General features: G+C 37.7%; 1 protein-coding gene across 3 annotated transcripts in view; it reads left to right on the forward strand.

Annotated features, from left to right (window-relative positions):
- FGF14 (fibroblast growth factor 14) overlaps window positions 1–27,721 on the forward strand; it is a 589,777-nt gene that overhangs the window by 408,775 nt on the left and 153,281 nt on the right. Inside the window, exon 1 of one of the 3 annotated variants that reach the window (XM_045812769.2) lies at window positions 8,505–9,555. The exons of the other annotated variants lie outside the window; for them this stretch is intronic. Coding sequence (XP_045668725.1) covers window positions 9,363–9,555 — 193 coding nt within the window. The 5' untranslated portion in view covers window positions 8,505–9,362. Of the gene's footprint in view, window positions 1–8,504; window positions 9,556–27,721 lie in introns of those variants that run through there. 3 annotated transcript variants of the gene reach the window in all.

Raw genomic sequence — 27,721 nt, forward strand, 5'->3', positions numbered from 1 at the left:
AATGAGCATGTATAAATTTTATAGTCAGAAAACCTAGTATTGGGTGTTAGGTGCTCTTTTTTTTTTTTTCCTCCTTCTACACTTGTGGTTCTTATTCTTGCTTTGGTCAGAGATCTCTTTAAGAATTGGATAAATACTGTGAGTCAGTGTACGTACATGTCCACCTGTGCACCATCATTTTCCCTTTAGGATAAATTCAGGGGAATCACAGATAATCCAAAATCCATCCACAAAACTGCTGGGAGCCCTTAAATCCCATATAAGTCCCCATTCTAGACTTGGTGCTGTGACAGCTAGTTACACTAAATAGCTGAGCGATAGGAGGACATAGTATGGTAGAAAAAGCAGGAGCTTACGATCTGACTCCTCCACTTCCTAGCAGTATAAACACATGAATCATTTAACACCTTGGGGGCTTAACTTTCTCTTCTATTAAGCGGAGATCTGGACACTCATTTCAATAAATGCTAAAGCTCTTCAGGCACAGCTCCCTTGCCACTGCCAACAACAACAACAAAAATGCTAAAGCTTGTCACAGACCATTAAACACGTATTATTTAGGTGTTTTATAAGTTGAGAGAGATATAGTCTTTGCTTACATGTAAAGAATTATGACTAAAATCTGTACTCTAACGTAGTCCTAATTTCCATTGAACCATTATCGAGAAAAATTCAACAGTAAATTTAGAGAGGTATTGCACACTCTTAAGGTGGTAACAAAAATAGCTATCTAAAGTCTGGAATTTGACCCTTAGAGTTTGCAAGTCACTTTCATTTGGAAATCACTAATGCTTCAACATTGCTTTTGCCAGAGTGTGGAATTTAGTTGTGTGTGTTTTGGCACATATGCATGTGTGCATGTGTGTGTGCATGCATACATGAGTGTGCAGACACACATGTTTATATATGTGTTTAATCTATATATACCAAATACAAAGAACATAATCAGTCTAAAACAATTAATTGCTATGAAACTGGCCATTCTAGTAATCATTGAATAGATATTGTTTACCATGTCAAATATAGGTAAAATATATATATATGTGCACACAGAATCTTTGCACTGAGATTATAAATGAATGTTTATTTCTCAATTTTCTTGGACATTGGCTAATATTTTTTCTGTTGAGGTATTTGTCTTTTAAAAAGCCAATGAACTGATATATCATTAAAATTAGTGTTATTATCATCTCCCACTACCGATTTAGAGTAAGGAAAGATACGTCAATATTCATAGCTCTGAAATGAATGCTATGCACATTTTGGGTTTATTTTAATATAGAAGGCTGGAAGACACTGAGAATATTTTTTTCCAATGTATTAGTCAGATTTAAAAAAATACACTAGATTTGTAAAGTTAAGCCATCTGCTAGTATCAATCTGGTATTGCTTCTATAGGAAAGAATGTTCACAAGTTTTTGGTACCAATAGTTTTCACTTTTTCTTTATTGAATCAAAATATTAAGCAACAATAAAATTCCTTCCAGGTTTTTTTTAATGGATGGAAATCTGTCACCTACTAGAAATAAATGTATCCAACAAAACAGATCAACTAGATTGTTGTAACATTAATACAATCACTTATTTCTTGAAAATTTAATTTAAAATGCTTTAACGTTCACTTAGATTATCCTTTGAATCTAAAATAAAAGTCAACGATTTTATCAGAGAAAAAATATGATTTTGAACTTGAACTATAAGGAGTAGATAGGTATTCAATCTTAATTAACTAGCTGAAAATGTGTCCCAAGTGCATCTTAACATTACTTTTTGATGTTCTTCCAAATGAGTAAAAAAGGAAGAGGGACATCAGTATTGACTACATTACCAGAATTATCTTACATATTTTCAAATGGAACCCATTTATCCAGGGAAAAAAGGATGAAAACATAAATGCATAATATCCTTTTTAACCCCAATTCAGCTCATCTTAAATAAGTTGACAATAATTTATTTGTGAAAAAATGTTGGATCTTCATATTTTATCCTTAACTTAGGAGATATTTAAAATGTTCAAAAGTGAATAATTCACAAAGGAAGCCATGTTACAAAATGTAGTATATCACTCACTGTATACAGATGATCAAATAAGTAACTAGGAAATGTTTGGGGAATATTTTTTTCCACCCTATCTATCCCTCTGATTCAGACACACTGGGAAACAAAAAAAATTACACAAAGAACAACAACAATGAAACCAAAAACGTTTTAGCCTGCAGGTGCTCTGAAGCACTTTCAATCTTTTTTAATTAGATGTGTGATGTCTAGGCAAAACACAGAGTACAACAGGCTTTTAAAGTACAACTCCCATTTATAGACTTATATAATACCATTATACCATATTTTATTGATTATAAAATGCAAATACACTATATGTATAAACAGCTCTGAAATTGGTACACATCTTTTAATCTATGGCATGACATAGTTTAGCAAAGTTTTTTTCTTTTATTGTCATATATAAAATAATGCATCCTAAAATCAGTGGTTTCATACATTTGATGAATTTGGTTAAGTTGAAATAATTGCTGTGACAATGGCAGAAATGAAAGATAAACAAATTGTTATTTTGTGAAAAATAGCATCTAATATAGACATCAACGTCATAAAATATATTCTTTGGACCTTTTTGTTTATTAAGGTTGATGCAAACACGAAAATTATGTACTTTTTTTTAGTGAACCATTTACAAAAACTTATCTAGTTGGAACATAGGCAGTCTATGCAACAAAATCACCTAGAACATAGCAAAAACTCAGAAGTCAAGGGAGAAAAAAAGCACCTTTGATAATGAAATTAACATGAATAAGGCTGTTTCTTGTTTATATGCATTCCTCCATTAGAATTCATTTAGTTTATATTTATAGACACTTCTGATAAATATGTCCATCAGTGTTTCTAATTTACAATGGATTAGATGTATCAGGTTTGAAAAGGTGCACATTGTCAGTTGGCAATGTAAAAGTGAAGAAGAAAATAGGATGTGGGGGAATGAATCACAAAGATTGGTAGTACATTCTTCTTAATGGCTGAGTAATATTCCATTGTATATGTATACCACATCTTCTTTATCCATTCCTCTCTGGATGGATGCTTGGTTTGCTTCCATATCTTGGTTATTATAAGTAATGCTACAACAAACAAAGGGGTGCATATATCTTTATGAATTAGTGTGTTCATCATTTGCAACAACATGGATGGAGCTAGAGTGTATTATGCTAAGAGAAATAAGTCAGTCAGAGAAAGACAAATACCATATGATTTCACTCAATATGTGGAATTTAAGAAACAAAATAAACAAAGAAAGAAAAAAAGAGATAAATACACACACAAAAACCCAGACTCTTAAATATAGAGAACAAACTGATCATTGCCAGAGGGAGGTGGGTGGGAGAATGGGTGAAATAGATGAATGGGAGTACACTTATCGTGATGAGTGCTGAGTAATATACAGAACTGTTGAACCACTATATTGTACACCCGAAATATAACACTGTATGTTAATTATACTGGAATTTAAAATAAAGATGATAGAAAAGTTCTCTCCAATTCAAGTAGAATTAGTCTCACATCTCCAGTAAGGCCCAAGGTTATCCCTGTTGGAATTCAGAATTCAAACTACATGTCATCATAGACTGCAGCTAAATCATCAAGCAAAGACTAAAGTACTCTCTGTATATCGTATTTATGGGGTTGAGATTATGTGTAATCCAAATAGAATTTTAGATGCCTTGGTGCTTAAAGAGATCAGCACTGTGGGGTAATTCAGCCTTGACAGATGGGACTAAACACAATTTCCTCTTCCTTTTATTTGGTAATAGCTATTGGTCTATGTACCCAACTTCTTAATTCTTTCAGTAAACAAGTATTTGTCAAGTGCCTACTCTGGTACCATTTTAAGCACTGGATAGTGTGGCTGTCAACAAATGAAACCAAATATGTTCCTTCATATATTTCAAAGTAGCAAGACAGTCCAAATAAATAAGGAAATACATAGAAATTTTAAGTTATAAGTGTTATGTAGAACCATAAACCAGGGAAGGAAGAAGGAAGGGACTATGTTTAGGGGTTGCAATTGTAGATAGATTTGTAAGAGAAGATCTCATGTGAGAAGATAATATGTGAGCAAAGAATTGAAAGAGGTAAAAGAGTCAGATGCAAGAACAAATATAAAAGTCCTGCTATAGGATAGGAGCATGACAGTGGTTTGAGGAACAGCAACTGGTGAACAAGGAAAGAGAAGTAGAAGTTATGTCAGAGAACAAATGAAATCAGATGTGGATACAAATCATATGGGACATTGTAGGCACAGTGAGGTCTTTGGTTTCTATTGAAGTGTAAGATTCTGAACAGGGGAACAGGAGTGTGATGAAATCTTATTTTCCACACTTTGGCCACAGTATTGAGGGCATATCAAAGAAGAGTGGATCCCAGGGGACCACGTAGGTTGGTGGTCCAAAAGATGATGATGGTAGGCAGTAGTGGAGATAGTGATAGGGAAGAAGAAATGATAATATTTTGGATATATCTTGAAGATAGACTGAATAGATTTTGCTAAGGAAGTACATATGGGATATGAAAGAAAGAAATGAGATTAGTATGATGCCAAACTTTTTGACCTGTGGAACAAGAAGAATGGAGTTGTCATTCCATAGGTAGGGAAGATTGGAGAAGAACAAGTTTGAGAAGGAAGAATAAGAGTTTGATTTTGGCTGTGTTAAGCATGAGATGCCTGTGAGACATCTTCACAAAGATGGAATTAGATGAAGAACAGAGTGATGAAGAGTTAAGTTATTACCAAGAGCTACTGTATGTTGAGTTTCCAATGTGACAGGCACTTCTGTAAGTGTCTTAGATAATGTTGTCATGTAATTCTCATAATAACCTTATCGTATTATTACGACAGAAGTGGGAAGTGACACTTAGGCTTAAATGAATTGCTCAAAGACACACAGTCAAGCCTATGTTTGCCTTACACCAATTGTGGTTTTAGCAACTGTTTTATATTATATTTCAGGCAGAGGGGACAACATATGCAAAGTAGAGAGGTCAAAGGGAGCATGCGATCATCAAGAGAACTGCAATCACAGGGAAGATATTTGAATAATTACCTTCCAATGAATGAATGCTTTACGATTCTTTACAGTTTTAGAATTGTTTTTTCATAGACACAAACATTAATCTCTATGAGGGAGGGAAATGATTTTATTATCATTATTTAGTGAGTGGGAAATGGCTTTATAGGGCCAAGTTCACGAATTTAGTCAATTACAAACTAAGGCTTGAACTCAAACTTCTCTCTCCAAAATTAAAAATATATATATATTTTTTACATTTCTGAATACTTTAAATCTTATCAGGAATCCATCGAGGACATGAAAAAATACACATGAGAATACATATATTTCAATATTGAAAAAAACATGGAAATTGGAAAGGAATTTACAAGAGAGCAATGAGTGATCTGGAAAGTAGTAGTAGTAGTAGTAGTAGTAGTAGTAGTAGCTGTCATTTTTGAACACCTAGGAGGTGCCAGACATTGTACTAGGATCTTTACATTCATTTAGTAAATTTGATCTCACAAGAGTTGAAAAGAAGATTCTATTATCATTTCAATTTTAAAGATGAAGAAATTGAGGCTGAGAGAGACTAAAGCAACTTCCTGCAACTCATTATACACCAGGTAGTAGCAGTACTTTATTGTTTGTTTTTACAAAGTCAAAGGTGAAATTAATAACTCCGGGGGTCGGGGGAGCTTCTCACAAATGAGAAATTATTTTCTGAGTTACAGCAAGGTATGGATTTGTATTCACCCGCCCCTAACGGGTGAATACAAATTTCGCCCTAGTTTTGCACACACTTTTATCACAGCTTAAGACAGCAGATGGCTCTGTTGCGTTTTCTTTCGCTTACCTCCTCGATCTGTAAACAGCTGGACAGCGTTTTGGGGAGGTAAAAGGAAAACACAGGGATTAAACTAAAGGACCTTGATTATCCCAATGCTGCCTCCACCCCAAGCTGCATTAAAACAGGAAACCACATAAAATAGAGAGAACCGCTTATGGCTTGTGAAATTCACAGTCTGAGTGGACGCCCTGAGTATGAGGAATCCGCGGTTCCCCGCGCTGCACCAGGGGTCGGAATGCATCAGGAAGGAAGAGTATTTCTCGTTATCAAAGAGCTGAAAGGCTTGATGCTAAGAGGAGTATTATTAATGTTAGTGGAAGCTGTGAGGATTGATTTCCTTTCCACCTTGGGGAAGAAAAAAAAAAAAGGTGAAAAGCTGCTTTTAAGGGAGGGGAGTATTAGAGACTCACCGCCTGCGTTCCACACTCAGGGGAACTTGCTTTTGCTGGATACCCCGGGGCAGGATCTCTGTCCGCCGTGCTGAACCTCAGCCTGATCTGGAGGGTACTGAACAATGATGGGAGGGGTCTGAAGGAACCAAAAACCGACCTCCCAATTACCCAATCTAAGGAACTGGGGGAAAAGACTGCACTATAAGAAAAATGCCCGGAAAGAAAATAATTAACACAGCTATAATAATAAGCTTAATTTCTATCTGTTCAAATTAATACAGTAGACACATATGTCATAGGATGAAAAAACCTTTCAAGGCAAACTAGGTTACGTTGATTGGGGTAGTAGTACTAGATTTAAGAGGTCACTATCCTAAACGTTTGGCTTCTTTGAAAAACTCATTACTAGCTTTAAATAAATATGTTTTTTTTAATTGTGAAGTCATTCAGAAATTCCAATCTATAAAGCCTGAAATGTCCAAATGGCCTCTCTTCAATAATGGAAGGCAAGAGTAGCTACTCTATGTTCACTGGGATTTGTTTCAGTGAATTTTTTAAAAAGATACAATTAAATAGCCATCTCTGCAAAACGGCCTTTTCTTTTTTAGTAGGAACATGGCAACACAACATAAATACACACTTAGTAAAAATATAAGAACAAAGATATTAAAATAGAAAATAAAGTGGTAGAGATAGAGCAAAATAGTTAACACACCCCTTTTCCTCACTTTTACTATCTCTTGGGTTACTAGGGATTACAAATTTCTGGCAAAATTACTTCTGCTTATTCCTTTTAATAACTGCTATTATTTTGTAGATACAATAACACTGGAAGGTGTGGAAAATAAACTTACAGAGGATGTTCTTAAATGTCAAATACAATATACATCATCCTAAAGCCAATGATAATTGCACTGGAGTTAAACCTATACACTTTCTTTAAATTGTCTTCCACAAAGAAAACTTGCTAGTAAATATGGAATAAATGCAATGAGTTACAGATAAATGACTGCTTACATGGAGACGTTGTGGATAAGTTCTATGGAGAGGAAGGTGTCTAGCCTCTCTGTAATCAACCCTGGGCTGAGCTTCTCCCACTTGCTGGGTTGCAAGTCTTTGTAGTACTTAACTGCCTATTCCTGAGACAAAGAGAAAGTGTGTCTTGTTTCAGAACTGTTCCCCGGACTGCTTGCAGAATGTGCCTTTTCCTCTTTCCAGCTCTAAAGCAGTCACCAGAGAAGTGATTGTTAAAAGTCTCTCGATTAACAAATGAATCTTCTTTCCTCCATCCTTCACACCAGATTGCTAGAAGTCTAGTTTTTGCATTTCTTTTCTTTACCTTCCTGTAGTGATAAACCAAACAGCTTAAAGGGAAGAGGAAAAGGTACAAAACCACAGGAGCAAAATCTACACTTGGTTCTGTCGCTCGGAGTGTATCCTAGAAACCACAGATCTGTATTCATCCGAGCATGAAGTGTTTCTCTCTCAGCCTTCTTTCCTAAGGTGCCCTCTCCTTGCTCCCTTCCTCTTGGACCTTTATATTTTCAGTTATCCAAGACAGAACACTGCCAGGACACAGACAGGAAGTCAAGGGGAGGAGGCAGCAGCTGTTGTATTTGAATTTCAGACACAGTTCATATGGCTTTGCTCCCTGAGAGCTTCTCTACCCGGGGACGCCAAAGACAGCAACTCAGGTTGGAGTGTCCCTTAGTCTGGCTGCTTTTTGTTGTCCCTGGAATACTGTGACACCCTCCCCCCCCCTTAATATTTCTGCGGTGACTTCTTCAGTATTCAGTTGGGCAATTATCCTGTCCAGCTGCTGTTCTGTAGCTGCTACAGTTGCTGGCATCTCCTCCTCCTAGTGCTAGAGAGCGAATTTGGGAAGGGGGTCTTTCCATACATACAACCTTAGCATAGCTTCTCACCTTCCCCTCCCCCCTCCTTTTTTTGCTCCATGTTATGGTTTAAAAATGACAACAAGAGGCAGAGTCCGCAAGTTTGGGTGGACGGGGTGAGGAGTGGAGGCGCCTCCCTCCTCGGGACACACTCTCCTCCCTCCTTCTTCCTCCTCCTTCCCAGGGTGGAGGGGTTTTGGCGCTGAAGGGATTAGCAGGGAGGGCGGAAACCACCTCGCCCTCCAACCGCAGCCGAGAGTTTCTGGGGACCAGGAGACACGTTAAGATTCAGAAGCCCTGGCCAAGCCGCGGAAGCCTCGGAAACCTGCGAGTTTCATCTAAGAAAAAGCGCACCGATATTCCTTCATCCCCACCTGCTTTGGCTCAGCCTCTTAGCACCCCACCCCCTGGAATCCATTTTAGCTTTCTTTTTTTATTATTATTAATATTTTTAATCATTATATATATTTTTTTCTTTCTTTCTGAAGAGAGACATAGAGGGGTTACGGGAGGGAGGTGTAGTGGGGTGGGAACGAAGCGCTTTGATTAGAGATCTCCGGGGAGAAGATTGCTCTCCCCAGTTGCTGATTTCCAAAGCACTTGACAATCACCGGCAGAACCCGCGAGCGGGCGGCGGCTGCGGCACGGGCCGGGGGGCAGCTCGAGCCCGGCGCTGAGTCCTGCCTAGTCTGCCCTGGACGGACGCACGCGCCGAGACCCGGCCGGGACCTGCCCTCCATCCCGTGCCCTGGAAGAAGGCGGCGGGCTCTACCTCCCGCCCGGGAGGCGGGCGAGGCTTGAAGGCAGCGCGAGTGGCAGTGGCGGCCCCCGACAGGGCTCAGTCAGCGCGCGGTGAGCGGCGGCGCCCACAGCCCCGGCCCCACTGTCGGCTCCAACGCGGCCGGGAGGCGGCCGAAACGACCTCGGCTCCCAGGGCTCGCCCCGCAGCGTCCCGGGAGCATCTGCGCGCCCGGCCCCGCGCTCCGCGGAGAGGGAGATGGGTCCTAGTCGGGACTGAGCGCCCCTACCCCTCTCCTCAACCCCTCGGGTCTCCTCCCTCCGCCTCCTCGAGGGCGAGCGGCCGTCTGCGCCGCCCCTTCCCTCTCCCGTGTCCCCAGCTCCCTTTCCCTCTGTCCCCTCTCTTCCCGGACCCATTCCCCGGGCCACCATGGCTGCGGCCATCGCCAGCGGCTTGATCCGCCAGAAGCGGCAGGCGCGGGAGCAGCACTGGGACCGGCCGTCTGCCAGCAGGAGGCGGAGCAGCCCCAGCAAGAACCGCGGGCTCTGCAACGGCAACCTGGTGGATATCTTCTCCAAAGTGCGCATCTTCGGCCTCAAGAAGCGCAGGTTGCGGCGCCAAGGTCTGTGTGGGTCTCTGTTGGGAGGCGCGCCCTCGGACCTCTACCATCTCCCCACCTGCATGGGGCCTCTTCGGGCTCCCCTTTCCATCCCTCCGTCTCTCAGTAACCACCCCCCACCCCCACGCCCTAGTCTCCCTTCAGAGCGCTCAGAGCGCCTTCCGCCCGCCCGTGGGAGCTGGGAACCTGCTCTCAGGCAACCTGTAGCCACTGAAAACTCAACCCCGCCAGGAGCCGGCAAGTTGGACGGCTCTTCGCCGGGTGCCTCTTGTTCCCCGAGTCTCCTGCGGGTTGGCTTCCAGGGAAAATCTCTTTCCACTCTGAGGGTCTTGGCTTCCCCCGGGGGTAGCATATGACTCCAGAATGCTGGAGAAAGATCTCCGCTACACCTCGGGGTTTTGGCGGCTGCTTCTAGTCTGATTGGAGGGGTCAAGAATGTGTGGCCTCACTTGGCCTCCCAGGTCCCCTGAAAACCTCCTTGGCTCCCAGACCTTGGCGAAATGTGGTGATCCCCACCCCACCCCCGCGCGCCCTCCTCAGGGGCCGGTGTCAGAGGAGTGGAGGGTGTGTGTAACTAAGGGCCAGTTCAATTGAGATTTACCAGAATGCTGCTTAGCGGGCAGCACTGAGCGCGCTGAAGCCCCAGGTCACATCTTGGGATGTGGAGAGGGGCGTAGAGTGAGGAAGAATGAGTCCGAATTGGGGTTTTGGCGAGGTACACATCCCTAATATGTGCCAATTTAAATTCAAGGACTCGCGAATTACATGAGGCAAAACAAGCAGTTACTATAAGCGGATGACTAGAAGAGTTGCCTTACTATACATATTTTTTGAGAAACAACTAGTGCCCAGCATGTCCTGCTTTTGCTGCTTTAAAATGTCAGGGTCTGAGAAGGCAACTTAGGAGCCTGAGCCCAACTGCTTTTGTTCATCTCTGCTTGCTTCTACATCCAGTTGCTAAGGGCGATTGTTTTGAGACTGTGTGGAGTGTTCTGTGGGAGAAATGGGGATTGCTTGCTTTTCATAACTAAGTGGGCTTGGCAGGAAACATTGAAGAATATATTTACATTAATAGGAGTATATGTTTGCCCAGCACATTATATTCTTGGTGCCCAGCTGTATTTGTTTTAAATACCCTGTGTTCCAAAGACAGGGGAGACAAGCATACGCTATACATGTGTATCTATGTGAGTGTGTGTGTTCTACGCGTTACAGATTTATGACCAAAGTTTCAATGATTGGTTTTTTTTTTATAAAGGCTGTAGCTAAATAGTTTTTTAAAGGACAATAGCTTATTGTCACATTAGAAATTGGAGATTGTTTGCTCTTAGAATCGAACTTAAAAGGCAAACATTGGAGAAAAATTAGAGTGGCCGTTCTAAGGAAGATAAAATATATATAAATATAATACCTAATTGCATAAATTTAATACCTCTTGATGAAGTGTTTGGGGACAATATTTTCAGACGAGTGTAGAAGCTATTAAGAAAAATGGGTTTTAATTTTCTACTTTAGCCTAGAGCCTAGAAGAATATATATATTCTTCTCTATTCTTTTTAGCCAGGAAGCCTTTGTATTATAAGAGCAACTCAGTTGTTGTAAACATTGTTGATCCATGGAATGTCACATTATCTTGACTCAGAGTGTTTGCTTCTCCCCCTTTTTAAGATCAGATTCTCTTTTAGAACACAGTTTTCACCAGGTAAAGCTCCAAATTTGCCATCTGCTTGAAGTAAATAAACCTGTTCTTTTCTATATAAGATTACTATATATAAACAATGATTAAAACTTACTGTGTGTCTTCTTTAAATATACAACCAGTAGATTGTTTTGAAATATGGACAATAAATGTTTTGTCATATTGCATAATGAAGGAAGGTGTGCTTTACACTTCTGTATTTTAAGATGGGGATATACCTTTTTTTTTCCTCCAGATAATGGGAAGATATCTGAGTTTCCTAATAGTCTGTTACACACCATTTTCAACCCTGACTGCTCTCCTGGTATTCATGAGTTCAAAATGATACGCATGCATCAATGATCTGTAAGAAAAATATATTTGAGGTCACTTCTACTCCCTCATTTCCCAAACAGATGATGGGCTAAAAGGAAATTTCATCAGGACCTTTTCTTTTATCCTCCATATACTTCTCATATATAAAGAAATACATTCTTTTGTGAAGAAAAATATAGATGTATCTCTGGAGCATCAGACATTAATTTATTCTTACTAATTTAAGCAAAATAAATATTAAAACTTCGTATCATATAAGTTATATATTGATACCTAATTATATGATTTTTATATTACATACAGCCATATATACATAATTATTTCATTATTTAATTAAATGCTCTTTAAGGAAATATTTCTAAGCATAGTTATCTTTACCTCCAAACTCACTCTTTGCAGAGGAACTGCCCTCAGGAAATTTTAAAAATCTGATTTGTTAATTTAAAGATGCAGCTTTTAGGTATGACAATTTTATATATCTTCATATTTGAAAGTCATTAATTTGACAAAGAGTTATTGAATCTTCCTACTATGTCAGGTGCTGTTCCAGGTGTTATGTGTAAAACAGTGAATAGAAAAATGAAGTCCCTTCCATCATGGAGATTACATATATGGGGTAAAAGTCAATGCATATGGAAAGGAATGAAATAAGAAACTCAAAGTCCTATAAAGAACAAAGAGGCCTGAGATGGAGGCTGCAGGGGCAAGGGTGGTGGGAGAGAAACCTAATTAGATCAAGTATGCAGGGTGGGCCACGCTGAGAAGTCCAGGTTGAGAGCTGACATCTGACAAGGGAAATGAAAGCTCCTGAGTTGGGAAAAATCTTAAACTGTTGAGAGAAGCAAAGAAGGTATAGAAATTCAGTATGCTGTCATCTTATATCATAGTCCATTTTGGCTGAAGTTTACGTTTTGACAGGTGAATTCAAGTACATGTGACCTGTTGGCAAACAGAATAAAGAATAACTCCACATTTTGTGTTGGGGGAAGAGTAATAGACAGTTCTTAAATGTAGGGTGTTTTTCCTTTTTAATGCTTCCTTAATTGGTAATTTATTTGGTATAAAGAAGATGGCTTATAGTTAATTATGTGCTTTTGGTGGGAGCCCTATCCCCCACTCTGATCAGCCTACCCTCATAGAAGGTTGATTTTTGTACCAGTTGAGTACCAGTTGTACCATTTTGTCCTCTTGTAAAGGACAGGAATCTACAAGATGGCTTTTAGGGATTTTGTGGGCACCATGACTATCCCACCTTTCCAGATTCATCTCTCTCTACCTTCCCTACCTCCAAAGACTCCAAACACCATTCAAAGTTCCTAAAGTTAGCCACATGCTTTCAGATCTCTATTCTTTTGTTTGTAATTTACTCTGTGTATAGAATCTTCTGTCTTCTATCTTCACCTGTTGAAATTATCCCCATTTGTTAAAGCTTGGAGAAAATGCCATTTGTGTCTAGGAAGTCTTCCCTTATTGCATAGATGTAAGAATAGACTTCCTGTGGCATTTTATACCTCACTATCATTGTTTATGCCTGATAATAATTAATTGTGCCCCATCCCAAGATGTGATTAATTGTCATTAAGAGCAAAGTCTGTGTTTTCTGCACTTTCATAGACTTTCAAATCTTGATAAAGTGCCTGCCATGCCCTGGGTACTTGGCATTGCCCTTGAATTGAAGTGAAATAGGGAAGGTCAACAGGTCCAAAGCTAAAAGAGTGTTCTTGAACCACAGTACTCTAAATAGACCATTTTAGAAGTATATATACTTTTCAAGTTCTTATATATTTTTTCCTCTCCTCCATATATATATATATAACTTACCCCCTTCTTAACGGACTAGATGGTGATTACATATAACCAACCTCACTTTAAGGCTTAACTAATTTATGAAAATAGATACTTAGGATACCTGTTAATTTAGCTAAAGAAAGAAGAGGGCACAAGGAAACCAACAATTTGCAAATAGTTTTATTTGAAATCTTCACCTTTTTTAATAAAAAATGAAAAACTAAAATAGAAACTGTAAGCAATGATGTATAATGAACATTTTATCCTAAAGTGTTACATTTTCATTGTTAATTTGTAAAGCAAAACAAGAACCTTTATTGCTTATAAGACAATAACCTTTTAAAATTTTTAGTGTGGCTAATGCAATCATTTCTTGAAATCTACTTTTTTTCACTACTGTCATAGGAGCCACAGTATCATGTGTCATGTATGTTTAATCAGTAGTTATGTGGGTTTTTTACTAGCAATTTTACCTAAAATAAATTACAGGATGTCATAAGAAACAAGGAAAGAAAAATGAGCTACTTAAAATTTGTTTTCAAGTTATTGTGTACTATAAAAAGCAGAAATATATGTATGCCTATATCAACAAAACTGCTTTGCTCCAGTATGACAGTGAAGCCCATCAGTTATCCTAGGAAAATGGTCTTCCCTCTTACAAGGTATTATGTAAGGAAAGATGTGTCCACCTTCTCAGGAAATAATCAATAGCAGAGAGTCATCAAAAGACCACAATCCATTGTGCTACTGCTTCAGAGCCATTACCATGTGATAATACAGACCACCTGCTTATATTGGTTGTTTAGGTCAAAATAAAACAAGGGAATATTTTTCCCCCTAAGTATCATCCTTCTTTTCTTTGGAAAGTGTTTTGGTTTTTGGTTTTTGTTTGTGTGTGTGTGTGTGTGTGTGTGTGTGTGTGTTTGTTTTTTAGTTTTCCAAAGCCGTGCGCATAAGAATCTTCCTATTTACCTTTTAATAATACCTGTTGCTAACTTGTTGATAATCAGAATGATATTATTTGTTAGTTGTATAAAGGTAAGACAAAAATAATAGTTTTTCTAGATTGAAATGTCTAATTTTTCAACAAGGATATTTTGTCAAATGTAGGGTTCCTAAGTGAGAACTCTTACGGGAGCTTTACTGAATTGGTAACGAAAACAATGTTAGAGATTTTTTAAGAAGTTGCCCCTTGCTTGCTCATGCATTTTTTTCCCATGCCTTAATTGTTATGATTTCAACATTCTACATTTGCTCTAGGCTTCTAAAAATGGTTGATACCACAGTGGTGCAGTAAACTAGGAAGTGCTCCAGTAAGCCAAGTGTAAGCTACAGAGTAGTCTAGGTAAGATGTAAGGTTGAGTAAGATGATTTGCTTTGGGTTGAGTTAGGTTCATAGATTGAGTTTACATGTATTGAGAAAATAATACTGTTTACTCGTGAAGAAATCCTTTGACAGTTCGTAGTACAAGATTTCAGAAACACCACTCCACCCCAAATCCCCCATCGGGTTACCATTATCAGTTACAGGTTTCAGTTTATATTTCAGATTAGTAGAATTATTTGTGTAGTTCTTCTATGATTAGCCCCTAAATTCTGTTCTTCTCTTAACAGTTTTATTCTATGTAATGCTACTATAATGCTACTGTTTTCAAGTGGACATGAACCTCCCCTCCCCTCTCTTCAATGTAAAATAATGTCTTTTAAATTTGATTGGCCTAACTTAAAAATAATGGCAGATACTCAAAGGAGAAGGTGGGTGACATATTCAATCTGATTTATCTCTTTAGTTTTGGGAATCTAAGTTTCTTTCTAGGTATACTTTATATTAATTTCTTCCCCCGTAGTGAGAAATTTTAGCCAAAACAGACTATGACATTTCAATAATACAAATTTGTATATGATGTTTTAGCTGTTGTCATTAGCACTCAAGGGCTAAAGACACAAAAACAAAAGCATAATGGCAACTCAAACATATCAAAGACAATTTAACAAGGTCGATGCAATTTAAAGTCAATCACACTGTGTTGGCATGACTAGGAAACAACTAATTTAGTAATTTTACCTGTAAAGACTCCAGTGTTCATTTTAAGAAACTCACATTACATGAATATGTTACCATTTACTGTTTACTGGGAGGATAGCAGTAGAGAGTGGTAGTAGGAATCCAAATGCCTTTTTAAAAAAACATTTTATGGTAGCTATTACTTTGTCATTCAGGGGAAATACTCTTTTGATAAAGCTATATCATGTGAAATATTTGTGTGTGTAGTATGTGTTTCACCCTATGTTTGCAAAGTCCTCAGCTATCAGGTTTGATAGGGACTCTTATGGTATGACACACTCATATGGTATGTATGGTGGGATACTGCCCCTTAAAAGTCAGTGTCTCACCGGTGCCTAGCATAAAACGAACACTGCACAAGCATTTGTTGAATGAATGAAAAATTGTGTATTTCTTAGGATTTACATGTGACATAGAGTGACCGTTGAGATCAGTCTTTGGTACATAGCAGTGCCATAACTGACTGGATTTAATGTGTGTATCAGCTGCCTACATGGCATTCTGCGTCAGGCACTGTACCATGGAAGACTAGTTCATCTTCACAAGAAATCTGTATGGTAGGTACATTACATTATCTATCCATTGATACACTAAATTATCCGTTAATGGGTGATACACTAATATTATCTACCCATCCATTTTATAAATGAGGAATCTGAAACAAACAAATAAAATGGTTAATTGACCAAGTTCATGTATCTTTAAAGAGTGAGGCTGAGATCGAAACCCAGGTTGCCAGGCTGACACCAGTGTCTCTGCTCTTAACAAATGCCAGTTCTCCATTGTCACATACTTTATTCCGTTATTTCAATTAGTTGAGATACATCAGCATTTCACGGCAAAGAAAACCAAGGCTCAAAGAGTTTGCGTTTTGCCAAAAGGCTTACACCCGAGCAAGTCGCACCAGCAGAATTCAAACACAAATCTGCCTGTCCTCAAATCCTCTATCTCCCCACTACTTTGCACTTCCAGTTCTTCATGTTGTTGTGAACTCGTCATTAATGGGAGACCGTTACTGTAAGGCCTGTAGTAGATGTTCAATGTATACATCGGTGATGGGATACATGTGATAGTGTATTATTAACTTTTTAAAATTGAAGGTGTGAGAAGGCTTGCCTGGAAGTAGAGACTTTTTGTGGGCTTTGGCAAAAGAGACCACAAAAGCGCCATATTTTACCAAGCCATTTTTCACGTGGGCATGTAGTTTTGATTTTCTAACAGTGTCTGGATGTGACACTCATTGATGCTATCTCCTTGATGAATTGCAACATTGACCTGAAACTCCGAAAAGGATTAATTTGGAGTACTTTCATTAGCATGTAATGAATTTCATGTTAAGTCTTTCATTAATTTTTTATTAATTTTCCTAGATTATATATTTTAGACATTTCTCATTCCTAACAAGAGGCTTTATTGGTTACATTTCTTATTGGCCTTATTGTACATGATAAACTGAAGCAAACCACTAAGGTTACAGAGTCACAAATTAATCATGAGAATTACAGATTGTTAGAAAACTAGATACAGTGTGTTGCATGCTGTTTTTGAATTAACACATTGGTTCAGAGTTCTTGTCTAATGAGTTCTTAGATCTTGTTCTTAATACTGATACCAGAAGAACATAATGTAGTCAAGTCTAAGTTGTGTGTAAATTGTTTATGCGCTTTATAAAAATTGAACACAGATGAATATTTAACTCTGAGACAATTTTCAAGTCTAGTTGTATGTTATTTGGATATTTTATTGACTTACTCTATCTGATTTTTATTTTCTTGTTCCCCTTACTTACATGATAAAACTAACTGGGTAATCCAACCGTCAACCTATTTTGTGCCTGCACATACACACATGGTTTCAAAGGCTGAAGAGAAAACATGCATACACATGGGTTGTTCCTACTTTCAATTCATAGTTCAATTACATCAAGTGGGCCCCTAGTACATTTAAAAAAATCTATTTCTATTTAACTAGATGGTTTTCTTATCTTCTTTCTCTTTAAACGTCTTATACCTACTCTCCCATACCCACTCTCAACTATGTTCTTACCTCTATTTCTCTGAGAAAATAGAAATAATAAAAAATAAATTTTCACATACTCCACTACTGGCTTTTAGAAGCCGATCCTGCATATCTATCCATTTATTCCTCTTTTTCCTTCTGAACTTGGGGATGAAGTCTTCGTGCTTCTATTTAGAGTTGAGACTGCCTCCAATTGAGGGATAGATCCTTTTTCCTACTCAGGGACATCAATCCAATAATTTCCCTCTCTCTTCTGCATCATATAATCTTCATATCCTACCATCTTATTCTCATCAAAATATAAATATGTTGTGATATATTCCATCTTAAAAGTAATCTTTTCATGATGGTGCATTCTTCTCTAGCTACTAAACCAATTGTCTTTTGTCAGCAAAACTCCTTGAAAAATAGATCTCCAACTTTTCTCCTCCTGTTCTCTCTTGAACCCTTTCTAAATCACGTTTTTGCTCCTTCCAATAAGCTGTTCTTTTCAAGGTCACCAATGACCTGCAAGTGGTCAGACCCAAGGGTTTAACCCTTTAGCCCTTATTCCAATTTGTACAGCCTTTGGAATTCAATCTTTCATAATAAATTTATAGTTTTTACTACAGTATAGTTAAAGTTAGCATCAAAATACTTTTAACATATTATTTACTCCATCAAAACCATTCATGGTGATCATCTTGTCATAGTTATGATGTGTCTGGATTAATTGTTAATGCGTTAACTATTGCCATCACACAACATGATGCCCTGCCAAACATTATGAGTACTCAGTTGGTACTCAGGTACCATTGGAAGGCAATGTTTGAAGTTTCCTTACTTGGGAAGAATATTATTTTCATCATATATATTTGTATTGGGACTGAACAACTTGTCCTCATAAAACAGAATTTGAATGGTCTAAGAGTTAGTCTTTTAATTTTTTGTCTGTACAAATATAATAGATTTTTGACTAAGTAATCACTGATTTGCAAACTCTTTAACCACTAGCATAGCCAGTAGTAATAAGCAAATTAAAATATTTGGTTAATTTACTTAATAATAAACATCACTCAGATTCAAATATTATACACAAAGAAATAGTTATAAATATAAGAAGGAACATTTAACCGTTTATTTTCTGTGTATGAAATGTTTTCACTGATACATTCGGTTTTAAGTAATGCTAATGGGTTCTCTTACGTATCTACCTAGTATATGTAGATACACACTTATGAGATCTGGTGACAAAGTTGAGGTAAATTCTTTACATTTGTGTTTTTGTTTTTGTTTTTTTTAATCTCCTATCAGAATGACAAACCACTTTTGAGATATGAGAAATGGCAAAGTGCTGGCAATTAGAGTTTAGGAATAAATTCATAGACAGTTTGATGGGCAATTGTTCATTTTCAGAATCCAACAATTTTCTCCCTTTGGAAAAGGTCTTTAAAATACTCAGCATTTCATGGCTTGATGTCTTTTTATTCCTCCACATGCCTCATTTTATCTCTTTAAATTTATGTAAATAATTCCTGCCTAGCCTTGGCTACATCATGCCCTTTAAATATTTGTTCGTGGCTTTTTATCCTCCTTACCATTTGGCCAGCTTACAATTGTTTAACTCTATTAATCTTTCTGCATAAGTAAATGCCACTAGCCCCTTAATCATTTCTGTGGCTTAGATTGTTCAATAATTACCTCATCCTTATTCCAGCAAACGAGATGGCTGCTGTTTTCATGAAGAGAATTTCATGCTGGGCCCAACCCTGGTGCAGAGAAGATTGCATCTGCTGTCTTCCTTCTCGCTGGGGCCGGGCTCTGACTTGAATGGAGGGATGAGGAAATTGGACAAGTCTACACAAGACAGAAGTATTTGTCTTGGCTTCATGCCTGACAAATTGAAGGAAAAAGCGGGGAAAGTAATCAAACATCTTTACTGCGTCTGCTAGGATTAGAAGCATTATATGCCACACCTCTTACTTCTCCAGCCACAGGAAATAGGTGGTGGTATTTTCATTTCCATGGATGAGAGGAAATGAAGTAATTTTTCTAGAGACTTGTACTTGGCAGAAGTAGCATTTCAGTGCAGTTCAGGTCTAACCGATACAAGGTATAAGTTTTTAGAATTAACCCAGTGGATCTTAGATAATAATAGTACTCAACATTATATCCTAGTGTCTTCCTAGATTTATCCTTCAGATGGGCTAGAACGTCGACCGCAAGGTTTGCCTTTCTTCATCCTTACGGGATCCATTTGACCGAACATGGTGCTGTGGCTAGCGATGTTGCGCCCATGACAACCACCTCACACAGAAGTGTGCCTCTCGCTCGGCCTCCACTTTCCCATTTCTGTCTGATGCTTGGGGCGCCAGGTCAACGCACCGTGCAGAACAGCAGAGCTCAGACACATTCATTCCATAGTCTACCTAGCCTTACTTTCCGGGGTGAGCCATCCCAGATAGTGTGGCAATGTTGAAGTTTTCCTGGAAGTTTTGGAGGATTGTATGTCTGTCAACTTTGGTATTCTTCATCCCCAGGCCTTTGCATTTTGGAAAATTATAAATGTAATACAAGTTGCTGAAGTTTGGAGAATATGGAATTAATAAGCAAAGCTGTCCTCTTCCTCTGCTACTGCTGCTGAGCTAACACAATTTTTAATCATTAGAAATGTCCCTGGTATCCAAATGCTCCCATGACTGTTTTCATTTTACTTTCTGGATGGTTTATTGTTGTGCGGACAAGTGAAACAGACTTGTAGTACGATGTTAAGCACTTTTTGCAACTCCTACACCAATAAATCAGCCTAAAGGTAAAATTTTCATTTCTGCCTGGGTTTTTCTTTTGCCCCAGGGCACTAGTAGCAAAGATTATCTCAGCACCATCTCCCTAAGTTCATTGGCTTATAACATAAATATTCCTATTTGTTCACTCTTTTAAAAAAAGCAAACACAGCACTTTGCGACATCACAGCTGTTAAACGTTAACTGAAATGTTATCATTGTTGGCTGGCTTCATACCGCTGTTCCATGTTTCTGCCCGCTACACAATGCCTATTGTTGTCTTCTGAGGCAGTCTCGTTTTTTGTTTTTTTTTTTCTTAAAAAGTGAATGCAAGGAAATACCCCAATTCTCACTGGCACTGCATCTCTGCATTTCCATCACTATTATTTAACACTATCCTTATGCAGCCCGGCTGTCCCCACACATCAGCTCTGTGGTGCCCTGGGGAAATAGGGAGAGTGTGGGCTCTGGCACCAGAATCTGCCTTTTATAGGCTGAGCAATTCAGACAAGTCTGTGAATATGCTGAGACCTCCACACATTGAGCAGCTTGGACAAGATGATCTCGAAGATATCATTTAGCTTTAAATTCTTTTGCTCACTTGTTTAGAAGCCCACATGGGCTCAGCCTTAGAAAATAAGGCAGAGACAGGTTTCTTTGCCCAGGTTTGTGTTTACATTAAAAGGCCTTCTGAAGAGAGGATATCTGCTCAATGGTCTGTTCTCAGTGTCTGTTGCCCTGTTCCCCTGCCCCAGAATCCATTCCCTCATGCTTCCCCAGCCCCTGTGCCTTCTAACTTACTTTGGCCCCATACTTCCTGTTGGCTGTTTACTAAATACAGCCTGAAACCAGTTGGCTAATTATCCCTGTATACTATATTTATTCTACCTCTTATAATTTACAATTACAATCTTATCTGTTAAGTTTGAGACAATTGCTGCTAAGAGCGCTTTTCTCTCTCTCTTGCTGTGTGTGTGTTTGTGTGTGAGAAAGTATGTTGTGTATGTGTGTAAGAAGATTAGCATGAAGAATGATGTGTGATGCAGATACAGCATGAAGCATAAAAGCAGAGAACTATGTTCAATTCCAAATTTACATATATTTTAAAAATTGGTGGGCCCAACCCTCCATCCCCCACCCTGTTATTACCACACTCTGCCTCCAGGCAGGTAAAAGCTACCATCCTCCTAGATTCACAGATATGACTATTAAAATCGAAAGTAAAAAAGAAGCTTGCTCAAGACTCTAGTAAAAGTCAGTTTAATGCCTTCCAGTAACTTCTAGAACTCACTTCTTTCAGATACCATTATTTGTTTTACCTTGACAGACCTCATTATATTCTTCTGGGGTTGGCATCTCCATAGATTTTTTTTTTTTTTTACAGCTTTGATACGTAAGACCCAATCATACCAGCAACTAAGCTAAAACCCATTTGAAGGGATTGAAACTTCAGTGAGGAAATATAGAAACAGTGACAAGTCCAGAAAGAAAGGCATAACTAAAATGAATGACTATGCACATACACACACACACAAAGACACACACCCCACGATCATCATCCCTACAACCATGACCTGCAACATAAATGAATGTCAACGTGCCGATAAGAATTTCAATCTGCATTTTTAGGTTCTGTTAAGTAATATTGAACATATTCCTAAAGAACAGCATTCCATCCCCTAAATGGCAACAAGAATGCATTTAAGGGGAGCGATAAAAAGAAATCGAACAGAAAACTGGAAAATAATCTAGATTGACAGCATTGGCTCGATGAGAAAAATAAAACTATTGGATATTAACCAGTTGGAATTGACAGCAGCAGCCAGCTTTCTTTGGAAGAGAAGGAGAAGCAGTACAAAAGTGAGCTTCTCAATTTTAAGAAGTTGAATTAATCAAACATAGGACTAAAGCTTTTGGATTTGTATCAAAAGCGCTGGTTTTGAAAGTAGACCAGACTGATGTGCTTCTGATTAGTGACCAGCCAGTGAAGTTTCAGAGTCTCAAACACCATGACATGGTTTGGAACAGGGAAACATCCTTTGGTAAAAATCTCAGCAAATAGTAATTTTCCTAGTGAAGAAAATAATTATAAGTCAAGAGGATTCCTTTATGCTTCAGGGAGTTGGTTATTCTGTGGTTATTAGTGCTTGTATCCAAGGTGATTCCATTTAAAGAATGCATTACACACAAGTGGTTTGATTAAACATACTGGTTTAATGGCTGCCGTATCAATATTGGCTGTAAGCATCTTGTTTCATGAGGAAAAATGTGAATGAGCCATATACTGTATATCCTGATATGGGGTTTCAAATTGCAGTTAAGAAGATATATAGCACAAAAAGGAATTTTTGATACCTGTCTATTGGGTTTATTCTTAAGAAATATATGAACCCCTTTCATTCAAGTACGTCTGAACTCCATAAAGGAAACCTTAAGTTAAATCACTTGCTTACCATCAGGAAGCTAAAAAGAGGAAGAACAAAAAGATAGAAAAAAATATCGAGGGGGGTAGAAAACCCTAAAACATAGAAGGTGCAGTCAGCAAGGAGAATTCTTAAAGCTGCGACCTTGTATACTCTTGTAGGTATTCCCCTGGCAATATGTATGGGCTCTGTATGTGTCTACTCCTCTTCAAGGATCTGTTACTTTGAATAATCTAAAGGGATTGCTAAACTGATAAACCTGAGACCCTCTTATTGTTGCGAGTAAACATAAGGGAATAAATTTCTTAACTCATTCTAAACTTTACCATAATCCACACTGAACCTCACAAAAACTCTTTAAAATAGACATTATGCCTATTTTTCTTATTTATTTATTTATTTATTTATTTATTTATTTATTTATTTATTCATTCATTCATTTAAATTCAATTAATTAACATATAGTGTATTACTAGTTTCAGGGTTAGAATTCAGTGATTCATCAGTTGCATATAACATCCAGTGCTCATTATAACCCCCGCCCCCCCGCAAACCCTCAGTTTGTTTCCTATAGTTAAGAGTCTCTTATGGTTTGTCTCCCTCTCTGATTTCATCTGATTTTATTTTTCTCTCCCTTCCCCTATGATCCTCTGCTTTGTTTCTTGAATTCCACATATGAGTGAAATCATATGATAATTGTCTTCTCTGATTGAAATTATTTCGCTTAGCATAATACCCTCTAGTTCCATCCATGTCATTGCAAATGGTAAAATTTCATTTTTTTGGTGGCTAAGTAATATTCCATTGTGTATATATATTCCACATCTTCTTTATCCATTCATCTGTTGATGGACCTCTCGGCTTTTTCCATAGTTTGGCTATTTTTCCAGTGAAAATAAGGAAATGCATAGATATTAGTAATTTTTCTTAGATCATATAGTCTGTACTATAGGGATATGTAATAGGATTACAACCCTGTATTTTTGGATTCCTAGTGTGAAGGCTGCTCCCTTATGATAAACTACCATCTTCCCTGAAGTATCCTTGATAATGAATAAGAAAAGTGTGTAGAGAACATTCTTTTCAAGTGGGGAACAAGTTGCAAGTTTTGAGAACATTCTTCCAAATCTGGGTTGGAAGCCACCCCTTGGGGAGTGAGAGGGAGATGCTAAGAAATATGGCTTTAGTTATCTGTTCCCACCTCCTCTCTCTCTGACATGCTTCTTTTTAATTATGGGCAATTCCACTCCATTTTTTTTTCAAAAGGACTTTATTCATGTTTATTGTTCATAAAATTTGCAAGACTATAAAATCCAGGAGACAACCTGGATTAAGTATTCTTCTACAATTTTGGGGAAACACTGTAAGTCTTCTTTTTGTCCAACCCTAGCTTTCCTTTTTTTAAAGAGGCTGTTTGGGGTTTTTTGTTGGTTAGAAAATCTTTTCAGTATTTCTTATGCAAGACTACAGTTAAAGGTGTAAAAAATTCCTGGTGTGAACACTCACAGGTTTATCAAATCACCTATAGCTTGAGGATGACACATATGTCTAATTCTAATTCACAAACTTTATAGTAGTTTTTAAGTTCACAATGTTATCCTGAATTTTAAAATAGATATTTTATTGATATATAACATGTGCATTAAAAAGTGCACACATCACCTACAACTTAATGAATTCTTACAAATAATGCACTTGCATAAGGATCACTTGGATCTAGAACAGAACCGTGCCCCAGAAATCCCACTCACAGGTCTTTCCAATCAACAAACCCTAAAGGTAGTCACTGTCTTGACGTCCAACACAATATATTAGTTTTGCTTCTTTCAAAACTTTATATAGGGTGTCTTGGTAGCTCAGCTGGTTAAGTGTCTGACTCTAGGTCTTAGCTAAGGTGTTGATCTCAGGGTCATGACTTCAAGCTCTGTGTTGGGCTCCACTTGGGGAGTGGAGCCTCCTTAAAAGCATATATATATAAATTTATCAGAAATTTTGTTAATAGGGGCACCTGGGTGGCTCAGTTGGTTAAGTGGCCAACTCTTGATTTTGGCTCAGGTCATGATCTCAGGGTCCTGGGATCAAGCCCCATGTTGGGCTCTCTACTCAGCAGGGAGTCTGCTTCAGGATTCTCTCTCCCTCTACCCCTCTCCCCTGCGTGCTTGCTCTCTCTCTAAAATAAATGGATAAATCTTAAAAAAAAAAAAAAAAGAATATTGCTAATAAAATATACTTCTTTTCAGGTACCTGGGTGGCTCAGTCAGTTAAGCATCCAACTGTTGATTGTGGCTCAGATCGTGATATCAGGGTTGTGAGATCAAGCCCCATGTCAGGCTCTGCACTAGGCGGGGAGCCTGCTTAAGATTCTCTCTCTCTCTCCCTTTGCTCCTACACCCTTCCCCCGCTAAAGAAAAAAAAATTTCGGGGGGGCACCTGGGTTGCTTAGTTGGTTTCACATCTGCCTTTGGCTCAGGTCATGATTGAGCCCTGAATCGGGCTCCCTGCTCAGCGGGGAGTCCGCTTCTCCTTCTCCCTCTGCCCCTTCCCCCACTTGTGCTCTCTCTCTCTCTCTAATAAATAAAATCTTTTTTAAAAACTTTATATAAATGATATCATTCAGCATGTGCATTTTGTATCTGGCTTCTTTTACTTAACAGTGTTTGGAGATTCATTAATGTTATCTCTGGGAATTGTTCATCACATCTATAGCAATATCCCCCTTTTTTCCTGATATTGATAGTTTTTGCTTTTTGCCTTTTTTTCTGGAACAATGTTGTTAAGATGTATTAAGTTTTATTCATCTTTTTAAAAGAAGCCACTTTTGGCTCAGGTGATTTCTTCTATTTTCTATTTTTGTGTTTTATTAAATTCTGTTCTTAACAATTATTTTCTTCTATTTTCCTTAGATTAAATTTTCTGGGTTGTTGTTGTTGTGTTTGTTTGTTTGTTTTGTTTTGTTTTGTTTTTACTTCTTGAGAGCATAAATTGTAAGCTTATTAATTTTAGGCCTTTAAGGATACATTTAATTTTATACCGTAGATTTATCTGGAAGCATTTACCTTTAGCTGCATTTCACAAGTTGTGCTGTGCTGTTTTAATTTGCAGTTAGTGATGCACAAGTGGTGTTGGGGGGCAGAGTGGGGAGGGACAGCGGGAAAGGGAGAAAGATAATCTTAAGCAGGCCCTATGCGCAGCATGGAGCCAACAGGGGGTTGAACTCATGACCCAGATAACAAGACCTGGGCAGAAATCAAGAGTCAGATGCTTAACCAACTGTGACACCCAGGCACCCCAAGAAAATATTTTCTAATCCCCTATCTAATCACAATCTAATAAATTGTGATTTATTCTTTTACTCATGATTATTTAGAAGTTCTCATTGAATTTTCAAATATTTACGGATTGTCTAGTTATCTTTTTTTTTTAAGATTTTATTTATTTATTTGACAGAGATAGACATAGCCAGCGAGAGAGGGAACACAAGCAGGGGGAGTGGGAGAGGAAGAAGCAGGCTCATAGCGGAGGAGCCTGATGTGAGGCTCGATCCCATAATGCCAGGATCACGCCCTGAGCTGAAGGCAGAAGCTTAATGAATGTGCCACCCAAGCACCCCTAGTTATCTTTTTTAAATTAAAGTAAATCACTATATTTGTAGGTTAAATCTATAATCTGAGAACAAATGAAATATGAGGATTGAAAACACAATTTTTTTCAGTAGCCAAATGTAACATTTTATGCACATCAACTACATTAAGTTCATTAATTGTACTAATTTCTCTTTTAAAAATTGGTTTTCCAGGCATGTCTCCACTTTTGTCAGTTACAGAGACAGCTATGTTAAAAATCTCCCATTATGATTGTGGATTTTTCTGTATCTCATTTAGATATGTCAGTTTTTGCCTTCTTTATAGGTTAATATGAAATGATTATATCTCACTGGTAGACATACCCTTTCATCATAATGTCTTGCTTTTTGCTTTAATATTTACTTTACTTGCTATTAGTGTAACTACATCAGCTTTCTCTGGTTTAGTGTTTGCATAGTGGTTATTTTTCATACTTTTAACTTTTCTATAATCTTATAATTAAGGTGGGTATCTTGTAAGTATGAATTTATTTTTGTTTTGCTTTAGTTTTTGCTTTAAATACACTCTGACAATCTCTGACTTTTAATTAGAATATCCAGTCTGTTTACATTTAATGAAATTACTGATACAGTAACATTTAACATTTGTTTTCTATTTGTCCCATCTATTCTATTTATTTACCTGTTTCTTTATTTTCTTATACTCTTTTAATGTGTCAAGAATATTTATTATTCCATTTTCCAATATTAACCTGAGGTTTATAAAGCCATTACAGTATATTTTAGTGGTTACCTTGGGTATTACCACATTTAATGTTGACTTATAGAGTTTGATATAAGTTTGAACACTTGTCACATTTAATATTAGGGCTTTAGTATAGTTTATCATTTAGATTCTCCAGGCTTTTTTGTCTGTTTGTTTCTTATTGTTATGCTTTTATTTCTATGTATATATAAAACTCATAAGAAATTATTTTTATTATGTAATAAACTCAATATTTGTTGAAATATTTATCTTTGCTCTTTATTTTTTCCTACATTTTTGTGTTTTCATCTGGGAAACACTATTTTTTCCAGCCTAAACACTTTTTTTATTATTATTGTAATAGTTATTATTTTAGTGTAGTCTACTTGTTATTAATTCTGTCAGTTTTGTTTGAGTGAACCTTTTGTTAGTCTTTGAGTGGTGTTTTTACTGAGTGTAGAATTCTAGATTGGAAGGTTTTTTTTTTTCCCCCATCACTTAATGATGTCATCCTGTTGTCTTCTGGCTTCCATTATTTCCTACTGAAAATTCCACTGTCATCTTATCATTTCTCATTTGAAGGGCATCTGTACTCATTTTCCTCTGGCTGCTTTTAAGATTTTTCTCTTGCCTTTTATTTCAGTAATTTTATCATGATGTGCTTAGGTGTCACTTTGTATTTTTCTTGCAGGAGGATATGAGATTTTATGTCAGCTTCGGAATTTTTTTTATTATATTCACATATTTCAAATATTTCTTCACCATTCTCT

The sequence above is a fragment of the Ursus americanus genome, chromosome 10 (assembly GCF_024610735.1).
Source record: "Ursus americanus isolate L20-20 chromosome 10, mUrsAme1.1.p, whole genome shotgun sequence".
Taxonomy (NCBI): Eukaryota; Metazoa; Chordata; class Mammalia; order Carnivora; family Ursidae; genus Ursus; species Ursus americanus.